Source organism: Panthera tigris, chromosome D2 (genome assembly GCF_018350195.1).
Source record: "Panthera tigris isolate Pti1 chromosome D2, P.tigris_Pti1_mat1.1, whole genome shotgun sequence".
Classification (NCBI taxonomy): domain Eukaryota; kingdom Metazoa; phylum Chordata; class Mammalia; order Carnivora; family Felidae; genus Panthera; species Panthera tigris.
Genome location: NC_056670.1, coordinates 13,043,036 through 13,057,851, shown reverse-complemented (window position 1 = coordinate 13,057,851; position 14,816 = coordinate 13,043,036). Strand labels below are relative to the sequence as shown.

Sequence of the window (14,816 nt, the reverse complement as noted above, 5' to 3'; positions counted from 1 at the left end):
TGTCCTTTTGTTAGCATCATCTGTACTTGGTGGGCAGGAAGAGGAAGGAACTGGAACACGCTGAATGCTAATGAGTAAAACGTTTGGACCCTCCTCCTTCTGCTCCTTCCCCATATGTTTTCTCTTTGGACAGGGTTCAGAATTTTGGTGTTGGGTTGCAACATCTCCATATTAATCTAGAATCTCTGTGGAGTCTATGTAAATTATTAGTTTATTTTTGGAGATTTATTGTTACTGGTGGGCACTCATTCAACTGGCATTTTTCATTATTTGTGGGGCCGTTTTGTTTTCTGAGAAACCCTCCAGGAATGTGCCAGAGGAGACTGATCTTTGATGTTATCCTTTGATCTGTAAAGGGCACAGCATCTACTTTGCAACTACCTAATACATACCATTCCAACTCCTTTCATCTGCCTGCAGCCGAACTAAAGAGTAATAAAGATTTCTTCTTGAATGATTCATTACCACTGTTTAAAAAGTGTAGATTTTTAAGAACAAAAAGGAAAACCATGGTATTTGTTTTACATTGTTGTTTTATCATTTATTATAACTGTGCTAGTTTTTAAACTTGCGTGCTTATGCTTTTTCATGTATTTTGTTGTTGATGTATAGCTGACATGTAGTGTTTTGTTGGTTTTGGGTGTACAACATTGTGTTTGACGATGCTGTCAATCGTCAAGCGCTCGCCACAATAAACGCAGTCACTGTCACCATACAGACACATGTATGTAGCATGTATTATTGCTACGGTAGTATTGACTATATTCCCTATACTGTACTTGTCACCCCCATGACCTGTTTTTAACTGGAAGTTTGTACCTCTTCATCCCCTTCTCCTGTTACGCTTATCCCTACCTTCCTCCCCACTCTGGTAACCACCAGTTCCCTGTGTTTAGGAGTCTGTTCTTATTTTGTTTGTTCATTTGTTTTTTAGATTCCACATATAAGTGGAATCATATGGTGTTTGTCTTCCTCTGTCTGACATATTTCACTTAGCACAATCCCCTTTAGGGTGTTGTCGTGAACACGTAGTGTTATTTGTGTTGTCGTGAATGGCAAGATTGCAGTCTTTTTATGGCCGAGTAAATATCCCATTGTGTATTTGTATGTCTGTCTACACCACATCTTTCTTTTGGATTCATCTATGGATGGACACTTAGGTTGCATCTGTATCTTCGCTATTTTAAATAATGCTGCCATAAACATAGGGATGCATATGTGTGTTTGAACTAGTGTTTTTTGTTTTCTTTGGGTAATTACTCAGCAGTGGAATTGCTGGATTGTATGGTATTTCCTTTTGTTTCTTTCTTTCTTTCTTTTTTTTTTTTTTTTTTAAGTAGGCTTCATGCCAACTTAAAAGCCCAACATAGGGCTTCAGCTCACGACTTTGAGATTAAAACCCAAGCTGAGATCAAGAGTCAGATGCTTAACAGAGCCACCCAGCAACCCCTGGTATTTCAATTTTTAGTTTTTTGAGGAACCGCCATACTGTTTTCCTTAGTGGCTACATGAATTTACATTCACATCAATAGTGCACAGGGGTTCCCTTTTCCCCATATCCTTGCCTACACCTACTTAGTGCCTTTTTGGTGGTAGCTGTTCTGACTGGTGTCTCCTTATGGTTTTGGTTTGCATTGCCTGAGGGTTAGTGATGCTGAGTGTCTTCGTATGTGTCTGTTGGCCTTTGTGTGTCTTCTTTGGAAAAATGTCTATTCAAGTCCTCTACCCATCTTTTAGTTGATTATTTGTTTTTTCTTAATGTTGACTTGTATGTTTTTTATGTATTTTGGATATTAACTCCTTAATGAATATGTCATTTGCAAATATCTTCTCCCATTCAGTGGGTTGCCTTCTCCTTTCTTTTTGTTTTTAAGACTTTGTTTTCAAGTAATCTCTGCACCCACTGTGGGGCTTGAACTCACAATTGCGAGATCAAGAATTGCATGCTTCACCAACTGAGCCATCCAGGTGCCCTGCCTTTTTGTTTTGTTGATGGGTTCCTTCCTGAGCAAACGCTTCTTAGTTTGGTGTTGTCCCAATGGTTCATTTTTGCTTTTGTTTCCCTTATCTGAGGAGACATATCCAGAAAAATCTTGTTAAAGAGATTACTGCCTATGTTCCTTTTAGGAGTTTAATGGTTTCAGGCCTTACATTTAGGTCTTTAATCCATTTTGAATTTATTTTTGCACACTGTGTAAGAAAGTGGTCCTGTTTCACTCTTGGATGTAGCTGTTCAGTTTTCTCAACATCATTTATTGTAAGACTGCTCTTTCCCCATTGTATTCTTGCCTCCTATGTCATAGAGGTCCCCCTCCTGGCCCCCGCCCCCCCCGGGCTCCCTATTCTCTTCCACTGATTTGTGTGTTCTGTGCCAATACCTTATTGTTTTTGATTATTTCAGCTTTATAGTGTAGCTTGAAATTTGGGATTGTGATACATCCACTTTGTTCTTCTTTCTCAGAATTGCTTTTGGCTATTCTGGGTCTTCTGTGCTTCCATACAAATTTTAGGATTGTTTGTTCTAGTTCTGTGTAGTGCTGCTGACAGTCCTTTGATAGGGATTGCATTGAACCTGTCAATTGCTTTGGGTAGTATGGACATCTCAACATTATTATTCCAATTCATGAGCTTGGGATATCTTGCCATTTGTTTGTGTTCTCTTAAATTTCTTTCATCAGTGTCTTACAGTTTTCAGAGTAAAAGTCTTTCACTCCTTGGTTACATTTGTTCCTAGGTAATTGCGTCTGCTATTGTAAATGGGATCATTTTTTTGATTTCTCTTTCTGCTACTTCATTATTAGTGTATAGAAACATAATAGATTTCTGTGTATTAATTTTGTATCCTACAGCTTTACTGAATTGATTTATTCTAATAGTTTTTTTGGTGGAGTCTCTAGGGTTTTCTATATATAGTATCATGTCATCTGCAAATAGTGACAGTTGTATTTCTGTCTTACCAATTTGGGTGCCTTTTATTATTTTTTTTCTCATTTGATTACTGCCACTAGGATTATTTTTTCATTTAAATCACATAATGTTTGAAAAATAGATCTTCCAAAAAACAGAAAAAAGACAAATCTTCCTCCATTTCCACGCCCCCCCCCATGTTACTCCTTTAAGGCAAACCAGTACTATTTGATAAATTTCATACTTGCATTTCATTAGAATGTCAGATTTCACTAGTTTGTAAATTAAAACCTGTTTTAAAAATGTGAGATTCTCGTAACTGTCGCTTAGATGCAAAACCTACTTGTTTGTACACATTTAGATAGATTGAGATATAGAAACTATTATCCTAAACTGTCTGGAGTTATTTCAACACCTGACTACATCTTGGGGCTTCGTTCAGCTTTGTGCGCATGAGATGTTTACCATTAGTAGCATTTATTTGGCAGTAAACACAAGATCTCTTTGTGTGCTGCCCTGACAGAAAACGCAAGGAGATAATCCAAAAGCGATCTCTGCAATTTACTTCAGAAAAAGCACCATAATATTTTATTGAAGCATTTGTTTCAACCATAATATTTTATTGAAAATGTTATACAGTTCCATAAATGTTTTATTTTCGATAATACTGCTTCTGTTGTGCTACTTTATCTTCATAAGCATTTACACGTAGGATCCTGTTTGATGCCTGTGGTAGGACAAAAGTACCATTCTTTTTTACCAATCTATTGGTTGTCCTGCAAGATTCCACAAAGATTCTCCTTCTTTGTCGAATACACATTAGACCCAAGGTTCTTTTTGTGATACACATCCTTTCAGGAGGCATAAGAGTATATTATTTATTTAAATAATCTCTACACCCAGCGTGGGGCTTGAACTCCTCTGGATGGGTCAGTTTCTCTCTTTCTTCCCACGGCCCTTCACCATAGTCTAGCATGAGGTTCTTTATGGTGTCTGTTTTCCAAGAGGGTGAAAATGGAGGCTGCGAGGCCTCTTAAGGCTCAGGCTTCACTCCTTTTTGGTAAAAGCAAGTCACTGGGTGAGTCTAGATTCAAGAGGACGGGGAATAGGTTTTTGGTGATGGGACAAGTGGCAAAATCCCATTGCCAAAGGGCATGTGGGCTTGGAGTCATCTGTGGAAGTAACTTACCACAGTTCACCAGCTGTCACCATTACTCCCCTCTCTTCCCCATGTCACGTTCGCTCCTCTCACCCCCAAGAGTCTCACCCCTTTTGGCCCTGGCTCGAAATCTAAGGTGTTGCCAAACTACTTCCAGGTGCCAGTGAGGCTCCTTGGATGCATTTTCTGGTGTAGGTGCCCATCAGGAGCTCCTGGATCCAGAGGTCTGGGAAGTAAAAAGTTATCGGCCCTCCTCACACCCAGCATGCAGTGATGAGAGGGTCCGAGTAACTGCAGTCGATATTCTGGTTCAAAAAAGGAGAAGGAGAAGCACCTAGCAGACAATAGTAAGCTGCATGGTTTTGAAATCCAGCCTGGTGCATGTCGCCATTTCCTCTTACTCGGAGGCATGGAGTGTTCCTTGTTGAGGGCGCATTTCTGTTTCTTGGAAGCACATCTTGCCAGTAAACCTAAGAGTTCTAGATGAGCCTATTCAAATGAAGATATCTGTATTATGAAAGCACCTTGCCTCATTCTTAGCACCTACTAGACTGTCAGAGTATTGAGTTGTGTAATATTACTTACTCAATACATGCTGCTCTTTTGGAACATTCAAAGCATTGGTGTCTAAACTTTTATGCACAAGTTAAATGTTTTACAGATGAGAAATTCACAAATTAATGATACCATATTTCTGGAGGGTTTTGCTTGTTTTTCTTTTTCTTTTTTTTTTTGTAATAACCTTTAATCTTCCTTTATAATAACCTTTTGTTTTGCTGCTTCCAGTTTCTAATTTGTGTGTGTTTTTTTTAAACTAAACAACACATACAAAGCACTTGACAGAGCCCCGAATAGAGAGTTCCATTCCTTCACAGGCCGTGATAATGGCTATTGCTTTTATTTGTTTTTCATGTTATTTTGAGAGAGAGAGCACGAACGGGAGAGGGGTAGAAAAGAGAGACAGAGGATCCCAAGTAGGCTCTGCGCTGACAGCAGAAAGCCCCATGTGGGGCTTGAACTTACAAACTGTAAGGTTGTGACCTGAGCCAGAGAGCTGGACACTTAACGGACTGAGCCACCCAGGCGCCCTGTAAATCATTGTTTTCAGCCCCTATGCTTTGGGGGCAGTTTTTATGTAGCAGTAGATAGCAGCTTTGTGCCCGATGTCGTGTGTGAACTTTATCTTGCATGTATTAGTAACTGCATTTTTTTTTTCTTAGCAAAACTACATAGTTTGTATCACGAAATTATGTCATCATTGATGTTCTACACCGCAGGAGCCCATCTGAACAAGTTTGGCAGCCACTTGAGTTTAGAGAGTATGGCTTCTGGGATATCCCAGTGTTTGAGAACATGTGGGTTTATGTTTAATGGTACATGAGATACAGTACTGTATGGAAAGGACAGATGGCTTGCACTGGGCAATGTAGTGATGGTGTATTTGATCCTTATAAATAACCTCATTTGATGATAGGGGTTTATAGTTGAGGCAGCTGGCTGAGAATGTAAATTCAGTTGTCTGAGGTCATATAGCCAGTGAGTAATGGAGCCCTGGGGGATCCCAGCTCTGCCTGACTCCAGAGCTGTTCCCAGTCTATCCTGATCCTGCCTCCCATCTGAGGAATGTATAGGTTAATTAGGAATTTAAGGAATGTGTTCAATTTACCAAAAGAAGCCATTAATTTGTATCTATAAGCCCAGACAGAGACGTGGGAGAGGATAGCAGTGCACCAGTAGTCAGAAATCCAAGATTTTGGGTCATAGCCATGATCTCTCTAACAGTGGACCCCAGGATCCCCAACTGAAGTATGTATTTTGAGAGAGAGAAAGAGAGAACCAGCAGGAGAGGGGCAGAGGGAGAGAGTGGGGGACAGAGGATCTGAAGCAGACTCTATGCCGACAGTAGAGAGCCCAGTGTGGGGCTTGAACCCATGAACCGTGCGATCATGGCCTGAGTCGAAGTCAGACGTTTAACTTACTAAGCCACCCAGGAGTCCTCAGTATTGTTTTAAATAGGCAAATTCCTGGGCTCCAGCCCAGCCCCACTGAATGAGTATCCCCGGGGTGGAATCCAGTAAGATTTTTCAGTGATTTTCTGATATTTAGGTGTTGTTGTCTTTTAAGTTTATTTATTTTGAGAGAGAGAGGGAGAGTGGCACCGAGCCCAATGTGGGGCTCAATCTGACAAATCATGAGATCATGACCTGAGCTGAAACCAGGAGTCGGACACTTACCTAACTGAGCCACCCAGGCCCCCTGCTTTTTAGGTTATGTTTGAGGAGTCCTAGCCTAGATAATCTCTAAAGAAGATCTCTTTGAACTCTTTAAGAAGTGATGCTAGCTGTATTTGAGCTCTCTAGCCAAGTAATGTAACTGCACTTCTTAAAACAGAACTGCATTTTTTTACAGCATGAACCTATCCTAGGGTAAAATGTAATATTTTCTAGGAAGCTTCCACTAGTCAGTGATCCTCTGATATCACAACATACTGTAGAGACCCAGAACTTGATTTTGCTGCGACAGAAAATTTAATTTCCTGCGTCTTCCATTCTCCCCTGTCCATTGGATTATTTTCAACAGCATACAGACCAGATCTACCCTCCCATCGTTAAGACATTCCCTCTTTTAATCCCCTCTGTTCAGCCATTGCCCTGTGCCCTTCTCCCCTTTGCGGTAAAGCCCTTCTGGGCGAGAGTAGCCATTGGGCCCAGTGTCCTCTCCCTTTCTGGAACTCACCTGCCAGGCTGCCGCCCCAGTGCTCCTACCAGGGTCACCTTCTAGTTGCTAGGTTTGGTGGCCAGCCTCAGCCGTCCCCTCACATCCTTCCATAGCACTGGACACGTCCCCTTTACGTCCCCTTTCGTCACTGCCTTCCAGGACACCACACTCTGGGCGGGGGGGGGGGGGGGCTCTAGTGACCTCTGTGCCATTTCTGCTTCCCTGAGACATTACTTCTGACTTCTGGGGATCACAAGTCCCTTTCACATTGTGGTGCTCTCTGTGACCCCACTTAAAAAAAAAAGTGTATGTTGATATGGTCAAAATTTATCAGTATAAGTTTTCATCCTTTTAAATTCTGGTGAGTTCTAGGAAGGTTCAATTTCTTTAAGAGTTAAAGGTAACGAGACGAAATAGTATTTGTAATTTTTGGCCATTCCTGTATTTCATCATTTACTCTTTTAAGTGATTAATATTAACATGTATGGCTGTTTTATAGCGCATACTTAGATTATTCTAAAAATAAGGTCTTGTTGCCATGATGTAATAGTGGATGGTGACATTTAAGGGGTCCAAAGATCCACTTTGACTCTCTTGAAAGCCTGACAGAGTGGCCATTGCACACAGTAATATAATTAGTCTTTCCATTAAATCCTGCTAGAGGTTATTACTAAGAATTGCTCTAATAGCTGAAATTGTGGTAAAATATCCTATATTTCTGTAGAATTCTTCCCACATTCTCTGTTTAAGCCCCATATTTAAGCTTTTTAAAATATATTTAGTTCAAGTTGTTTTTTAAATGTTTTCATTTCTTTGTGTCCTTATTCAGTCCTTTTCTGTCTGGATATGATTCCTCTATACGTGTGTCATGTACAATTTGGTTCGATTTTTAAAAATCTCAACATTATTTTGTAACTTCATTAAGTGTTACAGCTAGAATTTTTAATGACTGCATCTGTCTGGTTGAATTAATAGTTCTTATTCAGCTGGGCTTTTTTATGGTGTCCAGAGTTCCTCAGTCACAAATAAATGCTATTATACAGAAGCTTTGTAAATTCAATTTTGTTTTTATTTTATTTTATTTTAATTTCTTTTAACGTTTTTATTTATTTTTGAGACAGAGACAGAGCGTGAACAGGGGAGGGGCAGAGAGAGAGGGAGACACAGAATCGGAAGCAGGCTCCAGGCTCTGAGCCATCAGCCCAGAGCCCGACACGGGGCTGGAACTCACGGACCGTGAGATCGTGACCCGAGCTGAAGTCGGACGCCCAACTGACTGAGCCACCCAGGCGCCCCTGTTTTTATTTTTAAATGATTGTCTGCTGACAAATTCCCTAGAGTAGGATTATACAATGAAAAATCCAGTCTTGAGGTCCTTGAGGTGTTAGGATTTTTCTTTATTTTTTGCCAGTTTTGTTAAGAATAATTTAATTATTTGAATTTGCATTTCTTAATTAGCAAGGTGAAACTTCCCCCTATGGATTTAATACTTCCGTTTCCTCTTGTGCGAATTGTTCCTTATTTCTTGTTTGTTGACCTGTTGGGACTTGATAGGCTTGCATAAGCTCACAACCCTTTTTGAGGAATCATATCAATTATACATTTGTATATTATTTTCCTTTTATGCTGATTTTAATTTTTCGGCATAGAGAAAAATTTGCTGGCCTTCAGAACGTTGCATTTATGACCATTCTGGTAGATGAAATTTTCTTTCTCTTCTTTTTGTAAATTATGTAATCGTTGGGGCGTGTGGCTGGCTCAGTTGGTAGAGCATGCAACTCTTGATTTCAGGGTTATAGGTTCAAGACCCACACTGGGTGTAGAGATTACTGAAAAAGATAATCTTTAAAAAATGTGTGATTGCTTTTATTTGCTACTAAATATTTGTGAACAAATTTGTAAATGCAGACATTTTACATTCTTGGCAGACTGAATTTACAGAGGATTTTCAAATGTGTCCTTGTGTTTAAATGTCCACATTGATGATATTTCATCTGTTCCATTTCTCCTTTTTCCCCAGGCACCCAACAGGAGGATCCTTTGTTCGTCCAAACAAAGTAAATTTTGGAGTGGACTTTCTCACTGCAGTGAATAATCGCTACGTGTTAGAAGATGGACCGGAGGAAGATGGAAAAGAGCAACCTGTTACAATTGGAAATAAACCTGTGGAAACTATTGGTTTTGACTCTGTCGTAAAACAGCAAAGGTATGTAGAGTTGATAAGGGCAGAACTGACTTTGACCATTTCATCACCGGTCAGGATTGAACGAAGTTCACCCGACTGACTGTGTTTTGATACTCAACACTTTGCTCCCAAACTGGTCTGGCCTTCCTGCACAAACACAAATTGAAATCAGACGAATCTGAGGATTGAAGTCTTCAGGGAAACTAAAATTCTTAATTTGGTATAGGGTTGTTGGGCTTTGCCAGATGGAATTGAAACATTGGGTTGCCCATTATTCATATTTATGCCGACTGCCTTGTATGATAAGTAACTAAGACTGACATTTCGGTTCTTTTTTATTTCATGGTGACATTTCTAACCGGAGATAAGTCAGAAATGGGAGCAGAGGCCTCACCTGCCTTGTGGCATGCTGGTGCCATCTAGAACTGAGTTAGCTTCCATCTCTGGCTGCACACCCTTGTCACATGGGCTGCTTGTGAAACTGCAGAATCTTGGGTCCCATTCCAAACCTGAATCAGAATACCATGGGCTTTTGCTTTTAGAAGGACCTCAGGTTATTATGTAGCAGTCTGAGGGGCACTAAAGAATCCATTGTAGAACTGTGCATGCAAACATTCTGTTGTCTGAAACTCTCTGAACACTGTGGTTCTATGCAGAGGGGCTTTCTGCTCCAACGCGCTATCTGAATCAGAGTGAGTAGAAGCTCGTGTTCCCACAAAGACACAAGTGCACAAGAACCTCCCAGGATATGCAGGTCAACTGATGGTCAGTGTTGTGGTGTTTGACCCTGACCTGGATGAGGTGACTTCGTAGCGACCCCTGGTGGCCGCTGTGGAGAGGAGGTTTGTAGCCGCGTGGCTTATTAGGGCTGCAATCTTTTACTTTCTCAAGTGAAAGAATTAAACTGTGGTTTTGTTCTAAGTACGTTTATTTGCTATCTTATTTATCTGTTGTTATTGTTGTTAATATTTAACATAATACAAAATATAGAGTGCACATGGTGACAGTGTTGAAGAATAAATTCATTTCTTTGATACCTCTGCTTTGTAGCATAGATGACCCCCATAAACAACAACAAGGGAAAATTCACGGGAACAATCCAAATATCTGTAAACCTAGAACGGATGAATAGTGTTGCATTCATTCGGTGGCGTACTGTCAACAGTGAACATGCGAACAACAGCTCTGTGCAAGAGTGTGGGTGAAATCTCAGAAACATAGCGTCCAGGAGTCAGACACCAGGAAGTACACGTGGTGTGATGCCGTGTATATGAAGGTCAAAAGCAGGCATAACTGATCTATAGTGTTAGAAGTCAGAATAGACAGTTTTAAGGGGAGGGAGAAGCAGCTGTCAGGGGCACAAAGAGGCCTTCCCGAGTCCTGGGAATGTACTATGTCTTTTTTTTTTTTTTTTTTTTTTTTTTTATCATTTCACTTTATTTTTTTTTATTTTTTAGTAGGCTCCACACCCAATGCGGAGCTTGAACTCACGACCCTGATATCTAGAGTCACATCCTCTACCAACTGAGCCAGCCAGGCGACCCTGTACTATTTCTTGATCTGGGTGGTGGTCACCTGTGCAAACTCACTTAAAATCACGGAGATGTGTAGTTATGTATACGTAGGCTAATGCACATACTTTCCTATATGTAATTTTTTTCAATAAAAAAATAAAACTGTGAAGGAGGAAAAAAAACTTTGAATAAATTGAGATTTTTTTTTTAATTTTTTTTTTTTAACGTTTATTTATTTTTAAGACAGAGACAGAGCATGAACGGGGGAGGGGCAGAGAGAGAGGGAGACACAGAATGGGAAGCAGGCTCCAGGCTCTGAGCCATCAGCCCAGAGCCCGACGCGGGGCTCGAACTCATGGACCGTGAGATCATGACCTGAGCTGAAGTCGGATGCTTAACCGACTGAGCCACCCAGGCGCCCCATAAATTGAGATTTTTAAAAACGCAACAACTTGACAGTAAATCACAAAGCAGTTTACACTCATTGGTGAAAATTTAGGAACTATAAATTGAACAAAAGGAGGTTATGACTTAATGCCACCACCGAGAGATAACGGTCATGAGTATTTTTTGCTTTTTATCCTACTGGTTTACTTAGATTTGAAGAACTATGTGCTTCATAGGGTTGGATTTCTTGGCTTTATTTTTTTCCATTTAAAATGCAAGTAATGAAAAAAATGCACATATTGTGGTATCTTTTACCCCAAAAGAGGCACAGTTTTTTCTTACTGGTTAATCTCTTTCAGAGAATACCACGATTCTGTCAATATTGACAAATTGCAAACCTATTTTTCTCCCCTAGCTTATGAACAACTGTATAACTCAAGAATTTGGGTGGGGGGGGGGGAATGACCCTACTATTTGAGCATCATTGTGTTCAGTAATTGCCAGTGACTTTCTTGGAAATGACCAATGATGGAGTCAAGCTGGGTTCAGATGTCAGCTAAGCCAACTTCTAACCCTGACACTTTCTAGCTTTTAGAGCTAGTATGCCTCATTCTAAGCCTCGGTTTCTTCATTTGCAAAACATTACCTAAGCTGTTAGAGCTGCTGGGGATAACAAGTGAGATTGTGCAGTGAAATTCAGTCATCTGTGTTAAGGATGGAAAGAAACCTCTACTTTAAGCCATCATATTACCTCCTTAATAATATCCAGCTGACCAGCTCTGAGTTTGTACCACTAAGACTTATAAAAATTGGATTAAAAAAAGAAAAACCAGTATGTGGGATTTCTCTTGGACATGGCTTTGGCTTTGGAGTGAGGTCCCCCGGGCACTGCAGTGAACTCACTGGCACAGCAGGGTATTTTTAACTTTAGAGGGGAATGGTGACCTCTGTTGGACACAGAGCAAGCTATTAGCTTGAGGTTGTTCAGTTTCATGATATTCCTGCGGTTCCTTTTGTGGGTGTCCTATCCCTGCAAAGCTAGGTTTTTGGTGATGGCTGTGATAAAAAGCAAGCATCTCCTGAAAATCATCATGGAAACAAGAAATGGAGATAGTGATGTCCAATCTGATTCCAGGGTTTGGGAAGTTGTGCAGGGCCCAGCTGACACTAAGTTCACGGACGTAAATAGTTAAGTTGTTTGGCCCTAACTACTTACTAAATGGAAACTGAGGTGTTTTGTTTGTCTCAGGGACACACTGAAAAAATTAGTAAAACACCAAGAGCGCTGTGAACTGAGCAGGTTTAGAAGGTTCTGTGTTAGACCTTTGCTGCTGCCTTTCCCCCAGATTCTGATGATTGTAATAGTAAGTACCTGTGTCTTCATCTGAGTGTTTCCCTCAAAGGTTGTCAGTTTTTTATCATTTGTTTGTTTATTTATTTATTTATTTAACGTTTATTTATTTTTGAGACAGAGACAGAGCGTGAACGGGGGAGGGTCAGAGAGAGAGGGAGACACAGAATCTGAAACAGGCTCCAGGCTCTGAGCCATCAGCCCAGAGCCCGATGCGGGGCTCGAACTCACAGACTGTGAGATCGTGACCTGGCTGAAGTCGGACGCTTAACCGACTGAGCCACCCAGGCGCCCCACATTTGTCTATTTATTAAAAACATTTTAAAAAATATTTATTTTTGAGAGCGAGAGAGACAGAGCATGAGCTGGGGAGGGGCAGAGAGAGAGACCCACAGAATCCAAAGCGGGCTTCAGGCTCCGAGCTGTCAGCACAGAGCCCGACGCGGGGCTCGAACTCACAAACCGCAAGATCATGACCTGAGCTGAAGTCAGACGCTCAGCCGACTGAGCCACCCAGGTGCCCCCGATCTTAACCATTTTTAAGTATAGATTGGTGGTGCTAACTACATTCACATTGTTGTGCAGCCGTCAGCACCCTCCACCTTCAGAACCTTTTCACCTTCCCAAACTGAAACTCTGTCCCCATCAAACAGCAGCTCATTTCCCTCCCCCACCCGCAGCCTCTGGCAGCCACCATGTTGCTTTCTGTCTCTGCAAAGTTGACTCCTGGGAACCTCACGTGAGTGGAATCACACGGTATTGTCTTTTGGCGACTGACTTCTTTCAGTTAGCATCATGTTCTCAAGTTTGCCCACAGTGTATTGTATGTCAGAATTTCCTTTTTAAGGCTGAGTAGTATTCTACCGTGTGGATGCACTGCCCTTTGTTTATCCGATCATCCATCGATGGGCTCCTGGGTTGTTTCTACCCTTGGGCTCCTGCGGTAATGATGCTGTAAACACGTGTGTATGCCACAGCATTTTAAAGCTGTGGAATCGGAGGCCCAGGGATTTTAACTTCCTGAAGTCCAAAGGAAGTAGTGGAATTGGGATTTGAACCCCGGCGATGGGTCTTCAGATTTCACGTTCTAGATACTCTTCGGAGACTAGACACACGGGCTCTTTGAATGAGTAGAAAACGCAGATTCTCTGCACAGAAGAAGTGGCTTCAGAGATTACGTAATAAAGCTGAAGGGACGCACGCTCTCCAGGATGTAACCCTAGAGAGACTTTCATGTGTGAGAGCAGCAGGTACACAGCATGGTTGGGAATAACCAGAGGAGTAAATAAATTATTTGTGGTCTATCATGTATAAAAATGAGTGGCTCTAGAGTACAAGGGTCAGTATAGCTAAATCTCACTGCTGACCGATATACTGTTGACGGGGAAAAGGTTGGAGGGGGATATATATGGTAGAATACCGTTTATATCAAATTTCATTATACATGGAATACTATAATTAGCGGTATGCAAACGTGTGGTAAAACTATTCAATGCTCAAGTTTAAATAAACACCAAGTGTAGGATACTGGTTATCCAAAGGGAGCAGAGAAGGAAGGGAAATGTTCTGGGAGGAACGCAGAGGACTTCATTTCTATTTGTAGTGTGTGTGATGCTTGCTTTTTTTCTTTGTAGTTTAAAGCTTTCTTTTTTTTTTTTTTTAATGTTTATTTGTTTATTTTGAGAGAGAGAAAGTGAGAGTGGGGGAGAGGGGCACAGAGAGAGAATCCCAAGCAGGCTCTGCATGGTCAGCACAGAGCCCAGCGCAGGGCTCGAACTCATGAACTGTGAGATCATGACCTGGGCTGAAATCAAGAGTTGGACACTCGACCGACGGAGCCACCCGGGCACCCCTAAAGCTTTATTTCTTAAAGTGGGTGGTGGTGGGTGCCGGTATTTGTTATTTTTGGTGACTTTTGATATGCCTGAAATGCTTTTTAGGTTTTAAAGAGCCAGGGGACATGTACATGCTTGTACATACGTGTGAACTCTTTTTCATGCAGTCAGCTGAGCAAGCTGCAGGAAATTTCTCTGAGGAACTGCGTGGTGAGTTGTGCCGGCGACAAAGGAGAAATTGCCAAAGCGTGTCCTAGTATCCTTTTCACGGAGTATCGGACGCTGGGCTTGGCCCTGGTGCCACACCCCCGCCAGTCGCCTGCCCTGTGTCTGTTGTCCCCAGCTGTCTTCCTAAGGGCATCTCTGTTTCACCGGGTGCAGTGGCTGCCCGGGTGAGTTATTCGCCTTCCCAGGCCCCCTTGCCTGCAGGTGAGGCAGTGTGCATGCCCCAGCCAAGGAAATGTCAAGCAGAAGTCTCTGGACAGGGCTTCTTATGAGGGGCCAGACCTGGCTGGCGTCTGCCTTCTGCCCAGAGCCTTTACCCTGCTCCCTGCCTCGAGTGTGGACAGGACGCCCAGGGCCCAGCCGCCGTCTTGTGTGAAGATGACCGTCCAGCACGGCCTGGGCCAGCAGAGGAGGAGCCTGACCGCATCACAGGGCCCCTGCACCAGCCCCGGGGCCCCTGGACCGCCACCTTGTGAGCGAGCAGACTCCTCTCTCCTGTTTCAGGCAGCTGCGTGCATCTGTCACAATACCTCCA

The 14,816-nt window shown here is 42.0% G+C and overlaps 1 protein-coding gene across 3 annotated transcripts in view; it reads left to right on the top strand.

Annotated features, from left to right (window-relative positions):
- Positions 1-14,816, top strand: part of TBCE (tubulin folding cofactor E) — a 91,515-nt gene that overhangs the window by 56,821 nt on the left and 19,878 nt on the right. For all 3 annotated transcript variants that reach the window (XM_042961307.1, XM_042961308.1, XM_007086038.3), the window contains exons 4-5: positions 8,805-8,990; positions 14,224-14,312. In XM_042961307.1, the coding sequence (XP_042817241.1) occupies positions 8,805-8,990; positions 14,224-14,312 (275 nt within the window). The remainder of the gene's footprint in view (positions 1-8,804; positions 8,991-14,223; positions 14,313-14,816) is intronic.